Raw genomic sequence first — 18,828 nt, forward strand, 5'->3', positions numbered from 1 at the left:
ATTATCTAGAGCCCAAGAAAGTCAAGCTTGTTATGATTGCTTTTACTGACTATACCATTGTGTAGTGGGATTAGTTAGTGACAAATTATAGGTGAAATTATGAGAGGCAAGTTGGTACTTGAGATGAGATGAAATTTCTTATGAGGAGGAGATTTGTTCATAGCCACTATTATATAGTGTATCAAAGGTTGCAGAGTTTGAATCAAGGTACAAAGAGTGTTGATGAGCACTTCAATGAGATGGAACTTGCTATGAATCGAGCTAATATTGAGAAGGATATGAGGCTAATATGGCTAGATTTATGAATGGCCTTAATCATGCTATAACTCATGTTATAAAGTTGCATCATTATGTGGAGTTGGAGGAGATGATACATATGGTCGTAAAGGTTGAGAAACAACTTAAATGGAAGGGTAACATTCAACAAAGCTAAATATAAGGCCTTTAGACACCTTAGAAACCCAGTTGGAAGGATAAAACCAGGGGTGGTCTATCACAACCAAATGAGGAGGGTAAGGCAAATACCTTAGAGAGAAGAAAGATATCTTGGCCATTGTTAAAAGTAACAATGTTACTCATACTTCTCGTAACCGTAACATTAAATGCTTTCATTGTTTAGGTTTTGGTCATATTGTTTTACAATGTCCAAACAAAAGATTTATTGTTATAAAAGCTAATAATGAGGTTAAGATCGATGAGGAGGATGAAGAGGAGAAGATGTCACCATTAGAGGATGTTGATGGTGTTTGTGTTGAGTATCCAATTGAGGAAGAGGAATTTGTGGTGAGGAGAGCACTGAATATACAAGGCAAGGTGGATGATTTGGAAGGGTAGATGAAAAACATATTCCACATGAGATGACATGTTCAAAATAAGGTATGTAGCTTAATTATAGATGGTGGTAGTTTTACTGATGTAGCTAGTATTGAATTGGTGGAAAATTTAAACTTGCACACTACCAAACATTTCATACCTTATAAATTACTGTGGTTGAATGATAATGGTGAATTAAAAGTGAATAAGTAGGTTTTAGTTGCCTTTTCTATTGGTAAATATTGTGATAATGTGTTATGTGATGTTGTGTCAATGCAAGCTAGTCACTTGTTACTTGGTAGACCATGATAGTATGATAGGAGAGTTATGCATGATGAGTGATAAATAGGTATTCCTTGGAGATGAATGGAAGAATTTTTAACTCTTGTATCTTTGACACCTAAGAAAATGTATGAGGAACAATTGAAATTGAAGAAGGGGAAGATGAATGAAAAAAGGAGGTTGCATATCATGGGGGTTATCTTTCCTAACAAGGTTCTTTTTGGTTTTGATGATGATGTTATTCTTCAACTTGGTGATGATATTTTAACCTTAAAAGATGTTTTCCATGATATAGATTCAAGGTTGAATCTTTCAAAAAAAAAAAGGGATGATACAAACCCACTCAGGTCCGAATTTGGCTTTAAAATATGTGCTCATCAATTTTGCGAGATTAAACATATCTCTCAAACTGAATATCAGATCAAGTTAAAGATTTACAGGGAGATATGAGACATATGAAAATATATTTTGGTAAATTTTTATGTCAAATGAAGCTTGGTAACATAATATTTCAGAGCGTCAAAGTTACTAGATGAATCTTGTCAAATTTGTTAGACTCGACCTTTGTGTACTGTTTGGGACATATCTGGAGCTGCAAATAGAATTTTGCTAAAATTCAAGTCGTTCTAGAAAATTCACATATCAAGCTTTCCACCCATATATGATAGGACCATTGGTTCATCCAAATAAGAGAGAACAATGTCTTTGAAGTCAGGACTGAAATCTACCAAGAATGTGAAAAATTGGAGATTCTGACTACATGAAGGAATTGAATTTTAGCATGGAGAATTTTTATTACTATCCTATTTTTATTTAATTTTGAATAATTATTTTTAATTTTGGTTTTTTTTTAGCCTATTAGAAATTTTTAGGGGTTTATTTCATTATCGGACTTATGTTAGTTGATTACCAGTTTAGGCTCATTAGTTTGCCTCCCAAAAAAGGTCCATTAAGGTTAATTAGAGGAGATTATATTATATTTCTTTTTAGTTTTTCTCAATTATCAAAGGTTACCTTCCTATAAAGAAATACAAATCCTCCTATACCTTAAGGATTTGCAAATTTTGGCAGCAAGCTAAAAAATAAATGTGAGTTTTTCTCTTGTTTATTTGTGGCAAAACAACCTTTCATTGCAGAGATAAAGATCATACACTGATTTATTTAAGATTAACTGGCTCCGTAGGGTCATCTGCATACTTAAGGTTCTTAGATACAAGGTTATCTTTAGGTTTAAGTTTATTTCCAATACATTTGATTCTTAGGTACATGGTTACCTTTGGGTTAGAATTCTATCAAACCTATTTGTCAGCTTTCCGAGTTGTTAGCTATTTCGTTGAGAGTTGCTTAACCACGTGATCAAGAGATCTGCATTAAAATATTTCACAAATCATTAGAAATAAATTAAAATATATCATGAATAAATTCATAAAATAATTTAGATAGTTAGTGTCATGTTAATGAATTTATAAGAAAAAAAATATAGTAAAGGTAAACTTTTGCTCTAAAAGATATGGTTAGGGTGATGTTTATCTTCCTTTAAGCATAACCAACCATTTTTCTGAATTTCTGAAACCATTGCTTATTTTAGAATTTCTTATTTTCTTTAATTATTAGGTCATGACTACATTTTCCCCTCTAATTTCCCATTTATTTTTTGAAGGTACTAAATGTTGTATTAGTGCGATATTATGAAAAACAAACTAATTCAAAATAATACATGATATTTGATACTAAATGAAGAACAATTTGAGTTGTTCTTTTATTTTTCTGAACAAACTTGTTCTTTATGCTTTGATTGCGCTTAACTAATTAATTTAAATTCTTATTTGTAAAGGAGAAACACAAACTTAAGATAACATATAAAACAAAACCTAAACACAAGGTCTAATGTATGATTAACATACTCCCAAAGTGATTTATACATGTGATCTTTAGATTGATCCTTTAATATTTTTTGGAGTACCATACTTCAATATTGTCTTTATATAATTATAATACTTCTTTAACTATCAACCATTGATGTATCGATAATATATTTCTCCATCTTATTTTATTAGATGATAAACATCTCATTTCAAAACTTTGACAACAATATATAGACTAACTCAATTGAAAGATTATTTGCTATATTTTAGGTTTTCATGCCTAATTGGAAGTATCCAAAATACACCAACAATAAATCAGCACACTTATCACAATTTAATTTATAAACATTCACATAATTTATGAAACACATGGTGTGTAATTTATTCAATCCATCACTTACCTTAGGAATATACAAATTCAATATTGAATTAATTTCAAATTCAAATAAAATTAATTAAATATTAATAATCCAACTCATAAATCTAAATTTCTTATAGGAAAACATCTTAAAAACTATCTTTTCAACCGTGGATCAAATTGCAATTTTCCCAAAATTCAGGGTCAAATTAATTTTTTAACAAAATTAAAGGATTAAATTGCATATATTATAAATCTATAACTAAACTGAATTTATCATATTTAATCCCATAATCATTTCTAGCCTGAATTCCAGAATAAGTTCCAGGGATCAAATCATAATTTCCAAAGTTTTAGAGACTAAACTATATTTTTCATAAATGAAGGACAATTTTTTTTATATATATAATCTTCAACCTCACATCTAGTTTTTGCCTAGAATTTTCCATCAAAGATTTCTTCACAAATCATAAGATTGCTTACTAATAATACACATTAATTAATCAAACTCAATTTCAAATCATTATTCTTAACAATCCACCAAAATCAATCAATCTAATAATTACTCATAACATTCATCAATTAATTTTAACAATAAAAACTTCAAATCTTGAGAAACCCCAACAAAATAAAAATTACATTTATCACACAAATCAAAACTCATTTTTACCTTAACACTTAATTCCTTCATCATGCATCTCTCAACTTTTTCTTCATTTCTTCTTTCATCTTTTTCTCTTCTTTACATTCTTTCTCTTTCTCTTCCTTTCACTTATAGTTTTCTCTCCAAAATCTGATATCTTCTTCTTGTTTTTTTTTTATTATTATTATTGAGTGTGTGTGTGTGTTTATAAATATATCACAATATATGAAAAAAAGGCTATAATGCCTCTCAATCATTAATACCCATAATAATGCACACAAGGGCGCTATCATCTTTCAAATTATTTTTATTTTTTATTTTTTTACATTATATATATTTTTCACAATATATGAAAAGACAACAATGCCCCTCATAAATATCTATAAGTTCCTTTCTATAAAATCCGGGTCTTTTGGTATTTTTGTGAGGTCTTTCTAGACTCCTATTGACTTGAAAATTTAACTCAAGGTAGAATAATATGTCAAAAGATTACTCGTAAAACTTTAGCCCGATTCAACGGTTAAATTGAATGATATGATTAATACTGTAAAATTAGACATTGGATAATTCTACAACAAAATTCTGAATTTTGCATACCATTTTATTTACTTACATCGTCTTGATTTTTAATCAAATTAATTGACGAGTCCCATAAAATACCATCATAAAAACTTGCTTAAGGTTTTCACCACTTTCGTTCAAAACAATACGACTGTATGTGGGGCTAATATTGGAAATCAATGTTTTTGCGCGTAAAATCATACATTATTTTTTTCTTAGAATCCCAATCTATTATTATTATTGCATCATTTTTTTTCTTCCCAATGTATAAAAATTTTCTCTTAGATAATTATTTCACCCAATTGGGGAATTTACACGATTCACCATTGAGTTGATATTCCGTGCATTGTTTTAATACTTTATTCAGTCCAAAATTTAAGTTAAATTTATAAAACTTTATTATCTCCATATATAACAAATTTCCTTCTTAATTATTATTTCTCAATAAAAAATTTACCATTTCTAACATTGATTTACTAATTTTAGGTCAGGAGCTTACACTTCTCAACAACAAAAAGCTACACAAGGATAAAGTCATGGTGCTCCCATGCAGTCTAAAACCATGCCATCATTCTCAATATCATTGTCTTTGCCATCTTATAAAGGATACAATGACATTCCTACAACTTTAGCACAATATCATGCATATCCTTTTTAGGGATCAATGGTGTAGTTAGGTGGTCACAACCAGTATGACCAAATTCCAGTCAGCCACTGATGACTTCTTTTGAATGGTCATTTTTTTTATCAACAAATAAACTTATCTAATATTTATTTAAGGTCCATCTTGTTAGAGATGAAAAACATTGAAAACACAACTTACTATAATAACATTGTGGTAGTCAATAAAACCATATAGGTCATAATCGATTAACTCAATCAAATTTAAAATGAACTAAGGTAGAATTGATTTTCCATGCCTTTTGTCTAGATATTTGGGACTAAATACTAGGGTATCTTCCAACAATAAACAATATAATAATAATGTATGCAGGTTCTCAATTACATACTGGGTATCACATGCCTATACAACAAACAAAACTAGTAACCTCAACAATAGATAAGCACGATCACACATAGAGTGCCACTTACTTTATAGGTGTATGGGCAACCTTATACAAATTACATGGCTCAATAGCCTTACATGGAGACATCTTAACTTGTAATTAGGAAATATAATACCTTAAAGGTTACTTTCTTACAAAGAAATACAAATCCTTCTATACCTTAAGGATATGTTGTTGACCAATAACCAAGGGGAAGGATTGACATCATGGAACTAGCCCAACACATATGATATATATGACTAGATGATGGATATACAACAAGGCCTGCATACTTTTATCTATACCCTAAATGGGTAGATCGACTCCATCCAATTCCTAAAGGAATCAATATGAGTGATTTTAAATAATTATCTAGTGAGGTAATGAATCAATAAGGGAATATATCACAAAATTCACTTGTCAATATCGTAAAAATGTTGTTAATCCCTTTGTAAAGCTAAAGGTTGTTTTCATCAACCAAAAGTCTTTTCCGATGATTTTCTACAACCACCCAACTTTATCAATAATTGGGAGTAAATAAAGGCTTGTTTTTATGAGCACTTTGCAGAACAAAACTATAGTTAACGTTGACTCTCTTGGATAGAACTGTTTAGGACCTAGGATAATATGTAAAAAGCTATGCACTTTGTTTCAGGACTCTCAAAACTAAATGAACTAAGCTATAAAAGAGTATACATCGAGTTAATTTTGAATAGAATTAAATAAAATATCAGAAAATGGTTAATAGAAATCAAATACACTGATATTTATACCATTACACCCAATATTGCTCAAAAGAAAAGATGTTAGGCAAATAAGCAAAAAAGAATTCATTTAAAGAGACTTACCTAGTTAGCTGCTTAAATAAGGTTATAATGGTCCATTCAAGAATATAACCAAAATTTGATGAGATATTTTAAGAAGATAAACAATAGTTGATATCAATCATATAAATTTAATAAGGTAAACCATTTGAGTTTTTTTTTTCTAAGAAAGCCTAAAAAGACTAGTAACCTAGTAGTAAAGAAACAAAGAACCAAAATGGTCAATAAAGGAGAGTTAAAGAAAATTTTGAGAAGTTGACGTGTGAAGGGCAAATCAAACCATATGACAATCACTTAAATTCAATTGCTAAACATATCAAGGTGTCACATCATGATCACAACAAGACTATTTCAAAATTAAAAAGGAATATAAAAATAATGAAGTCACCATCTGGTAATTAAAGGAAACTAGAAATCCTAGAATTGACATTAATCTTAGAGATTCGGTACTAGGTTAGCTATACCTTAACGAAGATTGATGTCATCCTTACTGTATCCTTTCAAACAAAAGTTATATTTTCTGTGTGTTTTCCTAAATTTATTCTATGCATGCTGGTGGTGGTGGGATGCTTTTAATGTTTTTTTTTTTATCTCTCTAGCTTTAAGTAATGTTTTCTCTTTGGTTTTGGAGTTTCTTCCTCTCTCTTTTTTTTCTTCTTCTTTCCCTACTGAAACTCTCTAGTTTAAAATTAACTAGTCCATGACCCAAAAACCCAACCTTTTTACCCAATTCGAGTTTTTATGGTTTTATGGTGATTTTTCTCTATGTTCCTTTTCTTCTTTTTCTTATCTCTTTCTTTTAACCATTACGATAACTACTCTTAGCTCAAACCTTCTCTACCCTCTCACTCTCTCTTAGTTATCTCCCTCTCTTTCTTGCCGTGTCCCTCCATTTATAGGCAGGGGGAAGGTTCTAGAACCTTTCAGGTAGAACAATCTTATCCTTTGATTTCTTTGGTTTGATCTTGGCTCTATTTCAGTCATTTCAAAAGGGCACTATAGTGATTTTTAGGCTGAAGGTGGAGTAGAAGTGCATGTGAGGTAAAACATGTGTCCATTGACTTTATAGGATGCGTGGGAGAGAGAAATAAGTACCTAAAATCCAACAAAAAACTTGTAAAGAAAATAAAAGGAAACCAAAGTTGGAGGGGCATGCATGCGTTAGGGGAAGAAGACAACCCCTCATGCAAACTATAATGACACTGTTTTGGCATGATTTATTTATTTATTTATTAATTTTCTTTGCAGAACGCATCGTTTCATTAAAACCATATTATTATTATTATTATTATTACTATTACTATTACTATTATTATTATTATTATTATTATTATTATTATTATTATTATTATTATTATCAATTGGTTCTTGTACTTCTAATTTATTTATTTTTGTTCGATTTTGATGATTTCTTCAAGATTTTGTTTTCTATTCAGCCTCTCATTGCATTCAAAACAGTCCCCTAATATTGTCGCTTTTCATAATTTGGTCATTGGATTTTCAATTTGTGCATTTTTTTAATCAATAACCTCATTTTTTTTCAATTGCACCTCTGTTAAATTGATAAGACCCCTATATTTTAGTGTCTTTTTTAATTTTGGTCCTTTAATTCTTTCATTTATGGTTAAATTGACTATAAATTTCTATTTTTCTCTTCAATTAAGCCACTAATTGAATTAGTAAGGCCCTAGACTTTAACGTCTTTTCTATTTTGGTCATTGATCATTTACTTCTTTTATTTTTAGCCAAATTTATTCTCGATTTTAACCTTTTTTTTCTTTTAATTAAGCTCCTGATTGTCCCTCAAAATTATTATTGACCTTTGATACCTATTTTGGCTTAATTCTTTCTTTAAAATTTTATTATTTGTTTGATTTTACCCCTAGTTGTTTTTTTCTTTCTTTTTTCAATTATAGTTATTTTGTTTTGCATTTTTGTCATTTTCAGTAGCTGTATTTTTTAAAATATATGTCAAATTTTATCTAGAAAACATTTTGATGTATTTTTTTAGGAAGGGGGTAAAATTAAGTTATGACAAAGAAGAATATATTTTATAAATGAAATGACTCATAAAGACATGACACCAACAATTGTGTAGTCTTTAAGAATGAAATTCATGTGTCATTAGAATGTAGTCATATTTGCTTTCTTGAAAAGAAGATGAAAGTGGACAATAACCATTTCCCAAAGAACACAACAACAATATCTATCCCTACATTACAAAGACTCCTTGGTAAAGGGGAATTGGAGAAAATAATGTCTGATCAACAATGATAAAGGCTAAACTTAGTCATATATGCTATTACCACAAAAAATGTATATAAATTATGGTAAGCCCATAGAATTGGCATATGAAGATTAGAAAACACCTTGTGAGGTATACTTATGCCATACTTGTCATACCATCCTTCCTGAAGAAAAAGACTTGGGAAAAAAGTTCACAAGTTACAACACAGTAACATGCCAATACCTTTAGGTCTAAAAGACCAATTATACTAAGTGACATAAACACTAGTCACAACAGAATTCATCCAAACCTAGTAATGAAAATGATAATTTGGTTATAAACCAATATCATCTCCTAGATCTAGAAAAGATTTAGAAGAAAGGTCAAATATGCTTATTCTTTTTTCATCATGATGAAACACATCTTTTTTTCATTAACATGTTTTTTTAATAAAAAACTTAAGGTAATTAAAATAAATATTTGTAAGAAATTTAATTATTTAAACTCTAGAGAAAAAAAATGTATTTTTAAGCTAGAGTCCCTTTTTTCCTTGTTCATTAATTTTTTTTTGACAAACACATCCCTTTTTATTAGAAGTACGATTTGTAAACTAGACACTTATCATGATTTGGAAAGCAAGTTTCAATATAAAAAAAATCATGTCTTGATTAAAGAATAATTAATTCATTAAAACTATATAAAAAACAAAATAAAAAAATATGTTTTATTCTCATTGAATATTCAAATGCAATGTTTTTGCAAACTTTTTGTATATTTGGTTCATATATAATATTATTCATAAAGTAAATGCAAACATTACCATAAAACTCTAATCTTATTTAAAAAGTATTGCACAACCTGTGGATTTATTTTAAATATATTGTAATTATTTATTTAAAGATGATTTTTATTTTGAAATAAAAAAAAGTGAAGAGCCAAGTGAATGAAGCTCTTATGCGCCTGAATTTGGAGGACAACCTAGGCATACCTAGGCTTCCAAGGCCAAGTACATGCACATAGCCTTTGAAAATAAATATCAAGTGCATGACATTGGAAGGTAAGGCCTGTGAGCCTTTTGTTTTCACAAATTAGATGACGCGTCTCTTGCATGGGTTTTTGACCTGCAAACACAAAAAAAATATATTCCAAAAACCTTTATAGCTCAATTCCCAACCCTAAAACATAGTGCAATCAACTTAATAACTAAAATTTAAATCAGATGAAAATAACTTTACGAATCTCAATCTACTTTTCTTAGTACTATCCAAAACCTAAACCGCCTTTGATTAGTACTTAAAAGTGTATTTTTATCAAGATTTTATATCATCATGTTGTACTTAAAGTATCAATATCTCCTTAACTAGAGCATATTTTATAATAACATGTCATAATATAAGATACATTTAATTTATGGTAAATGTTCATCTCAAATGCAGGCCTATCACATAAATCAAAGGATTGATTGATGAGTTTAACTATTGAAATTGAGAAGACAAAGATAGGGCTAAGCTTAGAAAAGAGATGCTGGTTTAGTCCAAATTGGAACACCATTCTCTTATTAGATCATAACTAGAGCTGTAGAACTTGGATTTAGGTCTAGTTTATATGTATGGAAAGTTAAGACATAGGCCTAAAACTTTCATGAGAGTCTAAAATTCAAAAAGACTGTTTTCAAGTTCAAATTGTAGCAACAACAAAAAAGTCAAAATCTGTCCTACAGCCTAGATATTATTTAATGTTTAGCCCATATCTCAAGTTTTAGAAGTCCAAATTCACCAATTCTTGTTTTGTTAGAAATCTGAGACAATTTCCCAAAACTTTCATGAAGACTATCTGCTCAAATTCTGATATTAGCAATGACATTTTCTGCTGACAAGAAGATAAGGATTGTTACCAAATCAAGAGGTGACCACCCACTCAACAATTAGTCATCAAATCAATAGTTCTGAATTTTGGTTTATAAAAGGAGGCATTTGCCATGCATTTAGACATCTTAGTTTTCAGATCAAGATTATTTCCTTACTTGCTTTCTTTCTTTGTAGTTTTAATATTCTAGTTTTATTTCATGTTATAGTCTCATTAATATCTTATTTATGCCTTTCATTTCCTTTACTATACTTATATAATCATGTTCTCCTCTTGTTTATTTATGTTTCTCTTCTTCATTATGTTTAGCTAAGTTTATTATGTCAAGGTGAAAAAGTTTCACTAATGATGTTAGGATAAGTATAATATAAACTCAATATGGATTTCAATGATTATATCATTAACAACTTTCTATTAACATGTCTTATCATTTTTATCTTATTAATTCTTAATACCTTACTTGTTAAATGATTAATCTAGATTTGTGTTGTATAACACTTGGTACAACAAATGCTTGACACTTTCACAGCCAACCGTATGGTATAATCTACACTTGTGCTATGAAAGGAACTTGATTTGTTGTTAACATAAGTTAGCATCATGAATTCCTAACAATATTTAAAAGTTTGTTGTTACTTGAATAAGATAATTAATATGATCATGTTAATAATTTATAATGAGCTATTAATGACAAATCATCCAATTGGAACTTCCTTTGTATGTGGTTTCCAGTTGATTAATAAAAAAAGTTTATATTATACTTATTTAAAATATCATTAGTGGATCCTCTTACCTTGACAACTATTTTTATCATTGTTTAATTTTCACATTAATCTTACATCTCTAAATTCTCTTTAACTCATTATTATTATTATTATTATTTATAATTTATATAGTTAACCTCCCTGTGGTTCGACCTGGTCTTACCGGGTTATTTATTACTTTGACACTTCTGCATATGGAAGAAGATATCAATCTTTTGGTTGTGTTAGCCTTCATTAAACTTCTATATTCAAGACAAATCTATTAACACCAAAATCAATGTTTTTTTAGGCTATAATGTGGTCGTACAAGAACTTTTTCTCTTATTTTCCTTTTCTAATAACTTTCTCTCTCCTTTCTCGATAATGAAGGACTGAAATGTAAGAAATATGAAGTTTTATGATTGAAACTAAAACTTTGAAAACTACAAGGACCAAAACATAGAATGACATGCTTCTTGAATAGTACAAATGAGAAAACCATTTCTTAATACCGGTCCTAGTTTTTTCAAAATTCTTTTTAGCTTAACCCCACAATTGTATTTCGTAATAACAATATGTAATATAACATAAAAATAATCTTTGCCACATTGCATATGATCGGGCGTGCACAAATAAACAAAGCTGAACATATAAAACAATGATAACATGGAAGGACAAAAACACAAAGAAAAAAAGTACTTTAATGACCAAATCCAAAAAGAATCAAAAACTCTAGGAACCCAAAAGGAGAAAATGGATATAAATAATGGGGTGAACATCTTAATGTATCTTGCTTAACAGTAAAGCTCTGTAGAGTAATTTGTAAGGTTACTGATGAGCAAAACTAGAATTACGAGGTAAGCTCTTCATTTAATGTCAAGAAAATCCTGTAGGTTCTTGCTCGGAGTCAAAGTAACTCTCTTTCTCCTAATGCCCAAGTGTTATTAATTACGTAAATTCATGTTAGAAATATTTCACCAAAGAAAAAAATTTCTTTGTTAACATAAATTTACCGTAAAAATCAGCTATGGATTAGAAAAGTGCGGCATTAAGAATAGAGAAAAGATCAGGACAATATGATTAATCCCGCGGAAATTCCGAAAAAAACAACCATCTTTGATTTAAAATCGATTACTTCAACGCAAAACATTGTAGTCTTCACGGCTGTGACAAGACCTGAACACCTCGTATTCTACAACAAACAGACATTGCAAATCTTTCTTTTGTTTATCAATCTTTAATTTTCATTTTCCACTCTACTTTCCTTGGAATTCATTTCACTGCAATTACCGGTACCTTTTAAATTTCTTTCGAAGTATTATTGAAGTAGAATAGGGTTGTATGATTATAAATGGAAGTAATTTCTCATATATGTATGTGTTTTGATGCATGGCATGGTCTTGATGGCCGAAATCGATCTGTTAGGCATCATTTTTACTTTGGTTTCCTACGGTTAGATTCTTGATGTAGCTTCCAATTTGACTACAAATCGTTTAAGCTAAGAACTAACACAGATCATGTCTTTCTGGCATTAATTTCATTCTTTGAACAACCATGCTTATAACTATCGGTTACGATTTTTGTCGCAGGTTATTGGCTCATGTTGAAATAGTTTCTTGGGAGATATACATACTGTTGGTGAGATTGAAACCAAACGTATCGAACCAGTGCATGAAAGTTGCCCTTACTTTGTTCGGAGAGAAAGGTGATCACAAGAAACCCCGGTCTAGCGGTGTTAGTGGTGATGTAAGCTCTCTTTATATATCATATTGTTCGGAACTCATTCCTTTTCATTTCTACTCGGCTTGGTTAAAATTCAATAATTTGTTTTAATATTTGAAATGTTGTTAATGTAATAAAGATTATTTGCTATTACACAAGCCAACTCCCCAGCTGATCACTTGGCTAAGCAACTGCAGATTTAATCTGTTGCTTGGTTGTATTTTGTTTAAATTATTTCTTCCTGGCTTTGGCTTCTCAAGATTTTGTATAGGTTCATTCGTATATTGTATTTAGTGTTTTACGAAGTATAGAATATGACTTCTTGGCTATTTTGTTGTTCCCTCTAGCTTTTTTTTAACCGTAGGAGATGGAAAAAGAGAAGGATGTTGAAACCCTGCTAAAAGATTTGGCCAGGTACAAGGTGCAAATGGCAGCGAAGGATTCCGCCTACTCGCAGCTGCTACTTAAGCTAGAGCATTATCAGAAATCTTCTGAGGAACTCTCCATACTGTTGAAGAAATCTGAGGTTGAGAGAGACGTATACTGTGAAGATTGTAGAGAAGCTAGGACTCGGATACATGAACTTGAGGCCAAGGTAAAGGAGATGACTGATGAACTTTTAGAAACTGGAAAAATACGGGAGAAGCTTACTCATGTTTTGAGTGAATTGAAGGCTACAGAGGAAGGGATACTTGGAATGGAAACACAACTTGCTACTGCAAGGGAAGTGAATCTCAAGTTACTGGCAGAAGCAGAGCTGATGGCAACTGCAGCAAACATGGAAAAGAAAAGATCTGAAGAACTGGTAAAGCATGTCGCTGAGCTCAATGAAGCTATTCTTGTTTCAAAGCTTGCTTCCATTGAAGCTGAAAAAGAGAAGTGCATGGTTTTATCTGATAAAGATGCTCGGTTAGAGTCAGCAATGGAAATGGCTGCTCAAGCACAAGAGCAGGTGGAAGACATGAAAAAGCGATTGGAAATAATGCAAGAATTGGAAAATCAGTTGCTAGCCAAATCTGTACTTGTTGATTCGCTACAGGCGGAACTCAATCAAGCATCTGAACTACTTAGTTCATCTAATAAAACTGTTTCGGATGCTGTAAAAGATTTGAATCAGCTAAACGCGGATTTGATAGTCAAGGAAAGAGATAATTCCGATCATACATTTTACTTCGGGGCATTGGAAACTGAATTGAATCAGTTAGAAGCAGAACTAAAGAATGAAAATGAAGAGGCAAGCCATTTGAGTCGTAACGTGGAAATCCTCATGGATGAGCTACAGGAAGCAAAAACCAAAATATATGAAATTAAAGAAAGAGAGAAAGAAGCACAGATTGAGATTGCAGTGCTAAAATCTGAGCTTCATAAAGGAAGGTTTGAACTTTCAGCAGCTGAAGCAAGGACTGGGAGTGTAAAACCCGGATTATATCTTGCCGTTCAGCAGCTAGCAGTCGAAGCTGAAGCAGCAGAGAGGGAAAATCAAAGGTTAAAAGGATTAGATAAGGTAACTGAGGAATCTGAAGAGTTTGGGCTCATGCACACTGATCAATATGAAAAGTACTCATGTCAAGACGCAGACGCTTTTCAGAAAAATGAGTCAAATGCAGAATCTGTGAAGAGAAGAAATGAGAATGATGGAAATATAACAATTTCACTTGAAGAATACGAGTTCTTGATCAGGAAAGCTGAGAAGGCCGGTGAATTCTTAAGAAGAGAATCTTCCAATATGTCCATCACATCCATTACATCTGAAAATAAGTACGAATCACAACTTCTAAAGAAAGAGTTGGAGATTGCAATTGTGAAAAATAGGGAGTTGAGGACTAGGTTAGAACAGGCTGTTACAAGGGCTGAAGCCGCTGAAAAAGCTAAAACAAAACTCGAAGATCAACAAAAGAGGCGTCAAGAACAAAAGCAGAGGATAAAGGCAGCTATAGTGGGGCTTCACGAGGAATCTACATCAAGAGAGTTCAGTTCTTCGACATATGGGAGGGCAACCAAAGAACATCAGCCACTGGGTAAGGTTCTTAACATGAAATTCTAGTCCTGGTAAGACATTTTGTGCAAGTAAATTTCAGCGTGTATCATTGAACGTCAAACAGTGTTTCCAGAATGTACAGAGTAAGCGATTGATCGATCCTCTTATATTATGTCTTGCTATAGCAGCATCTCTTGTTATTTTAACTAATATGTTTCATTACATTCCTATACGCAAGCCACTATAGATCTGTCCTTCACTATGATTTATACTTCTTGTTCACATGCTAGTATAGACACTAAGTGAGGGTGATAAATTACAAACAAGGTTTAAATTATAAACATTTTTTAACTTGGAGGAGAGGGAGGAAAGAAAAAAAATAAATAAAAGAAAACAGAAATAAAAAACCAAAATTGAGGTCATCATTTTGGGTTCAGTTTGGTTTTTATTAAAAAAACCAAAATCGAGGTCATCATTTTGGGTTCAGTTTGGTTTTTATTAAAAAAACCAAAATCGGTTCTAGTTTAGCTCAGTTTGGCTTGTTTTTTCCGGTTTGGTTTGGTTTTTTTAGTTTCAGACTTATAAAATCAAAACTGAACCGAGCCAGTTAGTTTTTTAAAAATTCTAATCGGTTTAATCAGTTTTTTTCACAATTTGGTTTTTTAAATTATTATTTTTCTAGTTTAATCAGTTTTTTTACTTACCCCTGGAAAATCCCATAAAAAAAAGGAAAAGAAGGGTAAGTTCAAAGAATGAATACTGTAGAAGATAAGGAGTAACATCTTTATCTTTCCAGTATGAATATCACCTTATTTTCCTTTGACGTACAAGAAAGCACTATTTTAAGACTTAGTGTGTAAACTGCGTTTCTTTGATAAGCATGATAATATTCTTTTATAATATTATTTTTTAATTTAAGAATGACGTGGCTTACTTTTTAATTTAGTCTTTTAAAATCAGTCCACGAGGGATTTTTAAAGCTTATTGATTTTTTGTTCTTCTTATTTTATTTTTATTTTTTTGTTATTTGCCAGATGATAGTATGTTTTTCTAGGTATGGCAGTGCCATTTTTTGATATGGTTTATAGTTATAAAAAGAATAGTGATTATAGAGTTTTCCCCTCTATTTATTTTTAGTTATCTACTTTTATGTGTAAATAAGCTCTCTTAACCACCAGGTGATACTTGCATTTTATTTCTTCAGTAATTAATTATTTTACAATTAAATTTAATAACAAGTTTAATAACTCAATTAAAATCAAAAGGTTTATTGGGTCAACATACCAGTAAACTAAAATACACAACCCTATATTAAGTAACTTTATTATCAACCAATCGACACTCTAGGATAATGCACAATAAAAGTTCATTTATTTAGACGGGTTTGTAAATAATAAAACCATTAATATACCATAACTTTGCAAAAAAGGAAAAATATTTTAGGATATTCTGAATACAATAATGTAATGTATTAAGCAATTTCATTATTTATCAATCAACATTTTAGAACAACATCTATTGACGATTCATTTATTCTAGGTGGATCTATGAATAATAAAACTTTTAATACACTCAAAATTGCATATTAAAACCATCAATACACAACATAACAAATAAAAAACAACATCATCACATGACATCTAAAACAAAAATCAACATAACAAATAAAAACAACATCATCATACATCAAATTTTACATCAAAACCAAACCATTACATCTTGGATAAACCAATTACAACCTAATCCTCCTAACTTCATCACAGGGTGTTGATTCCAACCTTATTTCATCTTAAAAATAAATCTCTAGCAACATTTTGTCCCCGAGTTTGCCACATAATGGTGTGAACCCCAACACTTCAAAAATTTTACAATAATTATAATTATATGCAATCAATTGAAAAATCATCAACAATAATCAATATTTTTTTATTTAAAAATTCATTTTGTATTCGAAATTGAACTTCAAAAGTGGCTAAGGTTGATTAGAGAGGCTAGAACAGTAGAAGATAACATCAACACATATAACGCCACCAACACTGTATGGTTGTGGCGCATGGTTACTCATTCCAGTTAAGAATAGAGACTCTGGTGGCTGATCGTGTGCCTTGATCCTTCCTCTTCCTTCATATACTGGCAGTGAGTTTCACTATTATTTATGGAGGGAGATTATGTCACTTAAAGGTTTGATTTTCTTTCTGTTTTATATTTTCTCTCAATTTGTTTCACCATCTCCACTGCATAGTTACTATCGTAGTATATGTGAGGGTTGTTAACAGTTATTCAATAAGAGAAAATGGTAGGAGTAAAGGCCTGACCTGGTGGTTATAGGTTACAACTATATAGAGGAGTTGTCAATACTAGGTTTTGGTTTCTTAAAGAGAGAAGGTTGCATGATTGAGTTGTCAATGATGTTAGGATCTATCATGGTCGTCGGTGGAGTTGAGATATGTAGCTAGCATTGAAAGAGATTTAGAGAGGAGGCTTTTTTAATGTCATTTCCCCCTTAATTTTAGACTTTTCTTTGTTTTTTTTCTTCTCCTTTCTCTTTTCCTCTTTTCTTCTCTCCCTACATAAAAATTTTATCTTTTTATGTCTTTTACTCTATTTTTTTGCCTTTTTCTCTTTGGATTTTCTTACTTTTCATTCTTTTTTTCTCTCTCTCTTTTTCTTTCTTCCTACATAGTATCTTTTTTTCCTTCAAAAATTTCTCTTCTCTCTTTCTTTTTCTCTCCCCCTCACCATTTTTTTTTCTTTTATGATGGGGTCCCTTATTTACACTGCCTAATATTTTCTCTTTTATTCCTTATTCTCTCTTATCTCACCACCTTCTAAAACCGTTTACCCATTACTCATCTTATCACCTTATTTTATTTTTTATTTTTATTTATTTTTCAATCTTATCCCTTAGTTGTTTAGGAAAGGGATTAGAAATATTCATGTTAGTCCCTCATCCCTTTCTCAATTATCATTATGCTCAATACAATTTCTTGTTGATTTTTTTATAATTTTCTTAGATTTTTTTTTATTTTAAAAATTCAACAACATGCATATGATAAGCATAAAGGTTGAAACTTATAAAATAGCCAAAATTAGCCAAATTATATAAAAATTGCATTTTTGATTTGTTAAATTTTTTTTGATTGAAACGGAGGATCAAGATCGAGTAATGATACACCCATATGAATGGATTTTTATTTATTTATTTGATTAAATTAGTCCTATTTTTGGTAATTACAGTTTTGATGATAAATGACTTTATCAGTTAAATTTATATGATTCCCCTCCTACCTTTTTGGTGGGTTTTCTGGAGAATCTCCTTGTAAGCAATAGTGTTTTCCATGTCTTGAGTTGATGAAGGAGTCATTGATTCTATACCCAGACTCTGGCTAATCCAGTTGGGCATCGTGCACACAAGAGTCGATGAGCCCCTCTATACTTTGGAGAAGAAATAATATTTTAGTGAATAACGTGTGCCCTTTTTATGAAAACATTTTCCAGGAATATTTTACTGCAAAACAAACGAAATCTAGTTTCATTCCTTTCATAACTGTCCTTGCAAAAATGTTATCCTCCTTTACGAGATCTAATTCTTCAGTCCATGGCACTTCATTTTGAAAGATGTTTTTATTCAATTCCTCAGACACGGTGATGATGCAAATAACTTGTAAAACAAACACAGTGACGCAATTGAAAACCCTTGTTTATTTGGATTGTTTTCGTCATGTATAAATATATCAAGGCTCGCAAAAATTTGATGACACAATGGTTGACAATTAGAGCCCTCATTCTGACTTTGCTGTTCTTGAGGGAAGATGACAGGAACTTCAGAGACTGACAATCCCACGGGTGATGGATTGTTAGTTTCCCTTGCCGTAAAGCTTGATCCTAAGACATGATGGA

General features: G+C 30.8%; 1 protein-coding gene across 1 annotated transcript; it reads left to right on the plus strand.

Moving 5' to 3' along the window:
- Positions 1-289: 289 nt before the first annotated feature.
- LOC133676054 (protein WEAK CHLOROPLAST MOVEMENT UNDER BLUE LIGHT 1-like) lies at positions 290-14,994 on the plus strand. Its single transcript, XM_062097623.1, has 4 exons — positions 290-413; positions 620-830; positions 12,818-12,974; positions 13,315-14,994. The coding sequence occupies exons 1-4, from the start codon at positions 290-292 to the stop codon at positions 14,992-14,994; spliced, it is 2,172 nt and encodes a 723-aa protein (XP_061953607.1).
- The last annotated feature ends 3,834 nt before the right edge of the window (positions 14,995-18,828 follow it).

The sequence above is a fragment of the Populus nigra genome, chromosome 16, assembly GCF_951802175.1.
Source record: "Populus nigra chromosome 16, ddPopNigr1.1, whole genome shotgun sequence".
Classification (NCBI taxonomy): domain Eukaryota; kingdom Viridiplantae; phylum Streptophyta; class Magnoliopsida; order Malpighiales; family Salicaceae; genus Populus; species Populus nigra.